Source organism: Buceros rhinoceros, unplaced genomic scaffold, assembly GCF_000710305.1.
Source record: "Buceros rhinoceros silvestris isolate BGI_N320 unplaced genomic scaffold, ASM71030v1 scaffold13491, whole genome shotgun sequence".
Lineage (NCBI taxonomy): Eukaryota > Metazoa > Chordata > Aves > Bucerotiformes > Bucerotidae > Buceros > Buceros rhinoceros.
In genome coordinates this window covers 17696-27958 of record NW_010394902.1, presented here as the reverse complement: position 1 = coordinate 27958, position 10263 = coordinate 17696, and the positions used below count along the sequence as shown (strand labels likewise).

Genomic DNA, 10263 nt, shown 5'->3' with positions numbered 1-10263 from the left:
ACAGCCTCTGGCGCACGGTGCCCCTGAAGACAGAGCAGCACCTCTAATGAACAGTTTATTTTTATTCATCAAAAATGGGATGTGTTTGGAGGTGTGTTACTCATGATACTACTCTAGCTATGTCCTCCTTCTCATTTCAGTTCGAATGGATCTTTCCTGTAAAATGCCACCTAGAATCAAAGCGTTCACAGAGAGGAAGTTTTTCTGCTTGACTGTTAGAAACAAGATTGTGTCTGGTACCCAGAGCCATTCTGAATATTCTTACGGCACGTGCAGAATTGTCGCCTAATTTCAAAGAAAGATGAACAATCTACCTATACCGAGCTGCTTAGTGTTTAGCTATGTGAAAGGAAAATCAGATATTGCTCTCATGATGTCTGAAGTCAGGGAAAAGGCTGATACTGATGTCATTATCTGGCTGCAGCGTTTTCCCACTGTCTTGAGAAGCCATTTCTAGGCATGCCATTGCTCCTGAAATATTCTTCCTTGATGTACATTTCAAACCCAGTAGTAAATGGCTTATCGTGAACTCAGTAATTGAACTCTCTACAATATTAACAGAGGTTGATTATCCAGCAGGCTTGCAAGTGCATGTGGTTTTGGTTTACGTTATATAAACAGCTGCCCAGCCCTGAGAGCAAGATAAGGTGCAAGTCTTTGAACGGCAGGAAGGACAACGCGAGTGACTGACAGCAGCACAACGGTGAGGCTGGTTGAGACAACTTTAATTTATTTGTACAGCATGCCTATGGAAGGGTCCTCACCTCTCGTTCTGGTCGTGATAAATGACAAGAATGTCGACAGTTATTAATTAAACTGCCTGACATAGCAACGTACATGACGGTAAGACCTAAGCAATGTGTAGCATTCCTTCCACCCCATCATGAGAACGAGGCCCCTCCGCTGTTCTCTGGCACAGCAGAGATTAGACTAAAGCATCAATATTCCAGTTCAAGCTGGCTACCTAGTAACTGCCTGAACACAGGGCTCTAAAAATTGAAATCCTCTCTCATGCGATGTCTGGTAATTAAACTGCAGCATTCTTTCTGCAGGAAATGTTTCTCCTGTGTTGTTCCCACAGATTGTGCTACAACAACAATTTTAGCCCCATGAACTATTAACCAATTATAAAGGGATTTTCTCAGTCTGCTTTAACTGAGGATCAAAGGCAATTTTTTTTTCTTGCCAGATATTGTAATTTAGTATACAAAACACCGAGCATACGCAGGACTCAAAGCTTTGGTCAGTCAGACAGAAAGGACTCAGGGCAGGAGAGTAACTCACACCCCATTTCAGCTTTTCGCATTGATTTGCCAATATTCCAGCTGCTTTTCTTCCTTAAAAAATCCACAACTGCACAACTGCAATGTGTTTATCCTGTTCTGCTTTAATTTATATCTTTCATATCTGTATCCTTTATCCGTGTGCTACTTGGAGCTCATTATGGCTGCTCCATCACTTGGAGTTTAACCTATACCCGATTGCTCTCCAGCTCACTGGCCTGAGGAAGCCTCAGTCCAGAGGGGCCCCTCCTGCGTTTGGTGGAGGCGCTTCCCTCCCTGCATTTCACCTCCACGGCTCCGAGAGTAGCAGAGGCCGTGAACGTTTCTCACCATCATGCTCTGGCAGCTCCTGGCTCTCTCTGACAGCCCTCCCGGGGGTCTGGGGTGTGACACTGATCCGGGTATCTGGACGTCCTGAGCCGCTTCGGGAAGCGGGTACCTAACAGCTGCTCTTCCACGCTCCAGGTGCGTTTCCACACGACAGAGGGTGACGCAGGGCAGTATTTGCTGCAAGCGCCTGTTTCCAGCAGTGCGAACACTGCGTGGAGCTCTGGCGTGCCCACCTCCCTGTGCCCACGTGCACACAAAGGGAAAAGAGCCCCGCAGGGATGAAGCCACTTTCTGCCTCAAGGACAGAAACTTCATTTTTCTGTCATTTTGCCTTGGCAAAATATAAAAGGGAATCTGGTCAATGATGCTTAACGATAGGTTTTAAGCGATGGTTTGGGTGTAGCACTTGCGTGCCAGGAGAGCAGATTCTAGTTAGTAGGGACCCCCTCGTTCGTCCCATCACTGCAGCCACCTCTCCTGCAATGCTGGAGCGTGGTAACTGGCCTGGTTTTTCTTCCCTCGTTGTGCAGCTTGCGAGTTCTGAAATCATGGGAAGTTTTTCCAAATTAACTTCAACAGGTATGTAGCCTTTACTTTTCCTTTAACATATAGCAGGTATGAAATAAACCACCGAAGTTTCCTGGACTTTTTAAAGCTTCTCCTCGGACTTCTGTGTGAGATCTCACTAAACAGCCAGTGCTAAGGAAGTTTTTAGTATACCTGCCATTGCCCCAAAGACCACCCGTAAACTTTCTGTAGTAAGTCAGGGGGTTTGACGTGGGTGCCTTTAGGCACGTGTCATTTCCATTGCTCTTGGGCTTTCTATTTGTCTTCTAACCAGCAGAGCATTCGATATGTAGTAAAAGTTACATTTTCACTGTTTGCAGAGAAATACAAGTAAATTCAAAGTCTTTGAGCATAACATCCGTATGTAACATGTACTTCAAAATAGTATTGATGTATTTCAGTAAATACAGGGTGGAGGAGCTACTGGCCAAGGGAGAATTACACATTTGAGAGCTCTGTAGCTCAAGAGTAACCTGGGCGTGGACTGAGCTTAGTGTGTTTGTACAGAGCATCTGTTCAGGCTGTGCTCCGGGTCAGGCGCATACACGTCCGATGGTCACTTCGAGGTTCTGAGCATCCCAAAATGATTAAAAACTAGCTGAAAATCCTACATTCTAAAAGACATTTCCAACTAGAGGAAGGGAACATGTTTTAGGACATGATGCTGAAATTCTGAAATGGTGCTAGTTTTCACGGTAAGTATCTCCTGTTCATTAATTCCTGTCGCTGAACTATGCTCCACTGATTCACTTTTCACTCACAAACTGTTGTCATGCTGTTCTTGTGGCAGGTGAGGGGCCAAAGAATAACCCTTACGATGGACTGTTAGCGCTAGATGCCATATTAGAAATGTTAATGACAAAACTAATTCTAGAAAAATGTATCTTTTAAATAACTGGGCCTGTTTTGGGCTCCCAGGAGGACTTCTGGTTTGAAGATTCGTGTATTCAGATGAGCAGGCTGAAATGTCACAAGCATTTTCTCAATTAAATGGAAGTCTATGCAAGTCTCTGTCCTCTCTCTCCCCGCAACAATGATTTCCTCTCAGGGCTCCTCTTGTTTCTTGACATGCAGAAATTAATTATGAGTAGAAAGTTTCAGATTCTGAACACCACTCTTAATCTGAAGAAGAATTTTAGGAGAAAGCTATCACTTTTAAAGCTAACTTCCCCTTCTAATCTGACTAGAAAAAAATAAGGCCCTGCAAATAGCAAAACCCTCCAAATGGGAGAGTAATTACATTAAATTAAGCTTTATTTCTGGTTATATAAAAAACACCCAACCAACAACCACCACTCAATTCTAAAAGCATGTTGTGCCAACTGGAAGCATCAGAGTTAAATACTGGCCATTTTATAGTGAAAAGGAAGGAAATGGACAGGATGAAGGAAGGAAGAAGAGATTAGAGAATCTGACAGATGTAAATAGTGTCAGAGGAGCCACTATGTCCCAAGGCCTCTCCTAAGGGAAGTTTTTACACCAAAGAATCCGGTAGCCTGAAAGAAGAATGACATCATTTATTTAGCTAGAGCTGGGCTGTTTTCTTAAGACATTGAAATAACCTCATGCCACAAGCATTAGATTGTTGGCAAAGTGGTAAAGATGGCTGTTTAATTTAGGGGCTTGATAATCACGAAATAAATACACTTTTATTTCTTGGTTTGAGAGTAAATTTAAATTGCCCGAAAGCCACGAACAAGAAAGCTGGAGCCTGAAGGTTAGTACGACAAACAGCCTAATGCTTGAGCCTTCAGTCGGGAGATGCATGACTTTGGACACTTAACTCAGTCAAGGAGCTGGGGCTGCCTCCCTTTGAGATGAAAATGATGGTGTTACTCTTATGGGCATCAAGCACAGCCCCATGTTTCCACATGGTGGGTGCTGTACAAATTCATTAGAAGGGGACGATTTAAATCTAAAGCACTAGGGCTGGAATGTCCTGACAGCCCCACCTGTATCAGTTAGGATCTGAGCAGCCCATATACGGCAAAACCAGTGATTCACATCAAACGCTGCCTCACCTAGCACGGCCAAAATGGATGTTCGTGGCATCGGTATAAAGTGGGCAGCCCCTGGTCACACCAGGGAGAAGCAGGGCTGGGATGGATGACAAGATAAGAAACGATGGTGTTCAAAAGGACACCAAGCTGAGTGGTGTGGTCGATACGCTAGAGGGAAGGGACGCCATCCAGAGGGATCTTGACAGACTAGAGAGGTAAGCCTGCACAAACTGCATGTTCGACACGGCCAAGTGCAAGGTCCTGCACGTGGGTTGAGGCAATCCCAAACACAGGTGCAAGTTCGGCAAGGAGTGGATCGTGAGCAGCCCTGCAGAGAAGGACGTGGGAGTGTTAGTGGATGGGAGAAGCTGCACAGGACCCAGCAGCATGCATCTGCAGCCCAGAAAGCCCGTCATATCCTGAGCCGCATCAAAAGAAGCTCAACCAGCCGGTCAAGGGTGGTTATTCTACCCCTCTAGTCTGCTCTGGTGAGACCCCACCTCGAGTGCTGTGTTCAGCTCTGGGCCCCCGGTGTCAAAAAGACACGGACTGCTTCAGTGGGTCCAGAGGAGGCCACAAAGATCTGGGGGCTGGAGCACCTCCCCTAAGGAGACTGGCTGAGAGACTTGGGGTTGTCAGGGTCAGCCTGGAGAAAAAAAGCTCCGGGGAGACCTTGTAGCAGCCTTCTAGTGCTTAAAGGGTGTCTGTAGGAAAGACGGGGAGGGACTTTTTTCAGGGAGTGTAGTGATAAGATGAGGGGCAATGGTTTTAAACTGAAGGAGGGTAGATTAGGCTAATTATTATGAAGAAAGACTCTAGTGTGAGGGTGGTGAGAACAGGCGGTTGAACAGGTCGCCCAGAGAAGCTGTGGTTGCCCCCTCCCTGGAAGTGTTCCCCTGAGCCATATACTGTGATACCGTGGAGGTGAAATAATATTTTGAAGATTGTCTTTGTGTACCTTGTATTTTTATTTTAGAATTAGCAGGGCTTGTGCTGATGAGTTTTACTTTTACTCAGGTTTTACTGATTAGTTTTATTGTCCTCTTTTCACAGCAATAACTTGTCCTCATAAAAGAGCAGTGAGAACCTTTAGGACTGAAGAAGTAGCTAGTTCATGATACAGCGTCAGGAGTGGCTACTGGAGACAGAAGAATCAGCATTACTTCCTTCTCTTTGGACTTCAGGCACAATTTGTTTATTATATTCTACTAAGAATTAAACTCTTTTTGGCATCAAAAAACACATAAAAGCACCATATTCCTACTTCAGCGGAAAGGCAACAAAGCCTCATGAGCATTGTCCATGAAATATTGCAGCTTGATGTCACCACTCTCCAACATTCACTGTGAAAACCATTCCCACAATTCTGGGGACCAAAGAGAGATGTTCATCCCTTTGTACACAGCCGGGAAGATCTGTGTGTGGAATTGTCCTTTGATGGCTCTAAGGCTGAAAGGGGAGCAGTTGCGCTGTTGTGCGTAACGGAGTAACATCAGCTGCATTTGCAAGTTCTGCAGTTGCAGCTTTGTTTTAAACTGTGAGTGATTTTAAAGGCGAGCTTCCACTTGCCTGTCACGGGGAGTTTCAGTTTATTAAGATTTCAGGCTACAGCTGCACAGTATCTTCAAGAAAAACTCAAGCTACATATAAATATGTTCTATGTTAATTTAAGACTTTCGAGCCTGTTTACTATAGAAAAGTTGTTCTGTGCACCCATATACTGACCTAATTTGAGTGAAACGAGCTAATTATAAGTTGATGTCATATGGCTAAAAAAATACGTGTTTATTCCTTCTGTGTTTCGCAGTGCTGACTTTCTCAACCACATCTGCAGAACAAACACATAACGTGTTTTCTGGGCCCAGGGCCTCACTGGATAAAGTTATGTTCTTTATTGTGCAGTTTGTAATTCAAAAGATGAACCTCATGCAAAACCTTTGGGATCTTGCGGATACCAGCAGGCTGTTTGTGCGGTGTGTAAGTTTATCTTTCACTGAATGGCAGCAGAATTTTATTTTTACCAGAAAAAGAAATAAAGTAGGCACACTGAGTATTTATGGTAAGTCATGGAGTATATTGTAGAGAATGCACCATGATTCGTTGTCTACACAAGCTGGAAATAAAAATGGGGGACAAATGAATGTTCAAAGCTGATTTGGAGAAATCATGAAGCCTGTCTAAAAAAAAAAAAAAACGACCTGATTATTTTTCTGTGGACTACCCATTATGACAGTTGTTCAGTTGCTGATAGGCAGCTGTCTCCAGCCCAGCGAAGGTAAATTCAGCGACCTGTTAGTTCAGTAGCACCTAAATCACCTACCAATGTGGTATTTCATTGCAGAACTTACGATGAAGAAATTCACTCTTGCCTGGAGAATCGATGTTCCTGAAGAAAAACTGTTTAAAGTTATGGTACAAGGAGTGTAGAGCAGATCTCTGCCCATTTTGAAGCCCCTCTGGAGTTTCTTTAGAACGAAATGGAAGTGTGTAAATGTGGTGCGAAAGACAAACTGAAATTTCCTGCAGGCACTCAGTCTGAAACCTCCAGTCAGGGATGGCACTTCCTCTGCACAGCACGTCCCTTCAGCTGCAAATAACGCTTTCAGCGAACACTGACGTAGATCGTGAGACCAGTACGTCACCCTCTAAATGTCCTAGAGCCCTACTAATGGCTGTAAGCCTTATGCACTGATGTGAGGCTAAAATAATGTACATCTTTATTAGATTAAAAAAAAAAAAAGAGCAAGAGAGCATGAAAATAAATGTATGTATGAGCCAAAATATATATATCCATTTGCAAAGACCTCATATGGGGGTGAGTGCAGCAGTCTACCCCTGCGAAACATCCCACATTCTGATTTTTCCAGCAGAAAAATCTGCAGTGTTCCTGCAGAACACTCCTATTTCCTGTTCCTCTCCTGATAAGACAAATTGCAAGAGAGGTTGTTGGAGGGGGCTGTTTCACGAGTAAGAGCACAGAGGAGTTGGCGTATCCGCAGGCTGCTCAGCTAATCCACTTTTAACCTGTGGTAAGAGCGCAGCGAGAAGGAACGGTAAACAGGATGGGCGTTGAGAGGGCAGCGAGCAGTGCCAGCGCCTCGGCTCTCCCTGCCCACCAGTATTCTCGTACCAGCTGTTACAACACGCACAGAGCCATCCTTACGCTGCCAGTCAGAGGACGGCAGGATTCTGAACGGCGCCCCAACAGCAGCGACTTCTGCACTTTTGGCAGGACTGTGTGGGAGGACTGGGGATTTTTTTGGAAGAGGATGTCTTTAAGGCGAAACACGTGGCAGAAAGACATTCCCGGTTGCCCTGCAGCAGGCGCTGGGCTCCCGAGCAGCCGGGCACCCAGCACCGAGTCTCACGTGAGGTGGAGAAAGTCTCTTTCACTGGCTTTTCAGAGTCAACATCTAAAAACCAATATTCCAGTAACTTTAGGTGCCAGTGAGACGGGAATAGCTTTTCAGAGGAACTGAACTGCTTTTCGCACTTAAGAAGCACTTGCAGGTGTTCACGCTGATTTCTGAAAATTAAGCCCCAAGTGCCAAATCCATAAAGTCAGAGATAAATCTGGAAAATGCTGCCACAGGTACGACAACTATTCGTATTAGATTTTTATATGAGATATCAAGTAACAGTAGTGAAATTACACCTTATCTACTCGCTGTCCTGGAAGAGCTGTTCATCTTCACAGCTCTATTGAAAGGTCTGCACACCATGGGCAGGCTAAGCCCAGTTTTCTCTGACATCATTGGAAAATGTCTTTGTTTCTTAAAGAACCCGGCCTTACAAATGAAAATGGGCATAGGTCTACAGTAGCAAATTGTTAAGAAGTTGAACTGTTGCTTGGCAGCGCCTGCAACGGGATTCCACTTTTTTTTTTTTTTTCTGTGAGAGAAATCTGAAGCAAACAGATTTTGATCAAGAAATCTTAACCCAACAGTTCACCGACTTGGTGTTTTCTTTGGTGGCTTTAGCAGGTTGTGAACATACGAATCAGGAAACGTCACTGGGAGTAGGAGGGAAACTGAAATCAGCGGAGTTTTTCTTTCCCAAGGGAAGTAGAAATGAGAATATTGAAATAGTTACAAGCTCCACATCTGCCCAAGAAGACTTTTTCCATGAGAAAAGTCATGCATTGGAGCAAGAAGTTCCAGGATGGAGTTTCTTTAGAGGTGCGTGGGTTCTCGATTGAGAATTAAAGGCCGTGACACTCTCTCTCGCAGAAATTGGAGTCAACACCCTGAATGTTCTGTAACTCACCGGCTTTGCAGCACACCAGCGGTATACTATAGCTGGAAATCAATGAGTCTTCCTACTATCAATCGTTGTTTCTACTTTATTAACAGTGTATTTAAAATTAAAAATAACAGACTAATATTTTAAAGCAGTACTACTTCTCGTTCTCTACAAGGAAAAACATTGCATAAATAGTTTCTGAGAAAAAAAATAAATACATAATTCACTTTCTGGAACAATACCTTTTCTCTCTAGGGTCTGGTCCCACATAAAATGATTGCAAAATCTATCAACATTTCAAATTTCCGTAGTTTATATGATTTCAGCACAAACTCTACACAGAAAATAAGAACAGTGAGGCACTGTCTTCATCCCAAACTATGTTCATCTGATACTAGGCTTAGCACTTCTACAGGATATACACAGCATGTGACGATTCACTTTCTAGTAATATTCTTTAACGCCAAAACACAAACATTAGTCTGGATGTTGAGAAGCAAAGGAAAGGAAAGGTGGTGTCAAACTAAAGACTTATCAAAGTTGCACATACTGAAGACTTCTCTATAAGAACGAATGACTTGGAAATTAGCAGAGGCTCACTTTTAATGCAGAACCAGCACCTTACTCCCAGAACTTGGCTTGCACAGTCTTAGCGCTATGAATGAAGTGTGTGGCCAGATAATCCAAACTCTACAGAACAGAAAGTGTAAACTGAGATATCTAAGCTGATAACAAAGTCAGCTGTGTGCTAGTAGATAACGAATAGTCAGGATCTTTTAAGCTAAATTAAGCTGTTTACAGGGCAAACATCAGTGAGGTTATCTGGTTTGAGAGGAGCATCCATTTCATAAATCTGCTCCTCTTAGCAGAATTTGTTTAATTGTTTCTAAAAGAAAACATTGTCCTTAAAACAAATATGATTTTAGTTGTCAAATCTGTTTTGAATCTGTTGATCTTACAGTCTTTTAATTAAAAGTATGAAATCGAATTGTCATAGTTTTGTTTTGAGAACATGAGTGTCATATTTTGATTTTTGTGTTTTACAGGAACAGCTGGGGCATGAGGACATCTGACAGGATGTTTATTTCCCAGCAATTTTACTTCAGTCGCCATTGACTGTTGGCAAACCCTGTTATCACTTTCTCTAACTCATTCAGCGGGTGGTAACTCTCCTGGTGCTTCCCTAACGGCACGCTTGTCCTGCATCACGGCACTTACGGAAGTGGGAAAGGGAGAACAGTGTTCTTTCCACATAAAGTGAGAGAATGACTTCGAACAAAGTGTGATTGTCACCGTAACAGCTTTGCTTTCCTCTGCCTTCCTAACTGTACAAGCCACAGGATCTCACGTCACTCTCCAAGGTGTACCTCTCCTCTCAGACTGAATTTAGGTGTCACTACCTCCAGCTCGGTTTACCTCATTCTCTTATCAGATCATAACTGCTGTAATCTGATAGATTTTTGACTATGTGAGCCTTTGACCCAGGTTAGCAGAAGGAATTGGAACCTACTGCAGTCAGAACGTCATGCGGTGGCCTGCGAGCGCCATTTGATGTTTGATACATTATCCAGAGCTGCTAGGCTGTAGCACTCTGAGTCACCTTTTAATAGGCATTTTCTAACTCATGGTGGTTAGATTTGCTGCTCCTGGCTCTGGAGAGACGGGGCTTCTTGTTCTTCTGAGGCCTGACAGCTTCCTTTCCAAAGTCCTTCAGCTCGGACTGGTTGTGGTAGCGAGTGTAGCGCTTGCACTTGCAGGACGTGACGGCTCGGAATTTGTAAGTCCGAGTCTCTTCCTCGGGACAGGTCATCTGGATGCGCTGCGTGTGAGTGTGAGCAGGA

General features: G+C 43.9%; 1 protein-coding gene across 1 annotated transcript in view; it reads right to left on the bottom strand.

The window, feature by feature from the left end:
• Positions 1 to 10025: 10025 nt before the first annotated feature.
• SOST (sclerostin) overlaps positions 10026 to 10263 on the bottom strand; it is a 3544-nt gene continuing 3306 nt past the window's right edge. Inside the window, exon 3 of the mRNA XM_010145377.1 lies at positions 10026 to 10263. Within this exon, the coding sequence (XP_010143679.1) occupies positions 10026 to 10263 (238 nt within the window).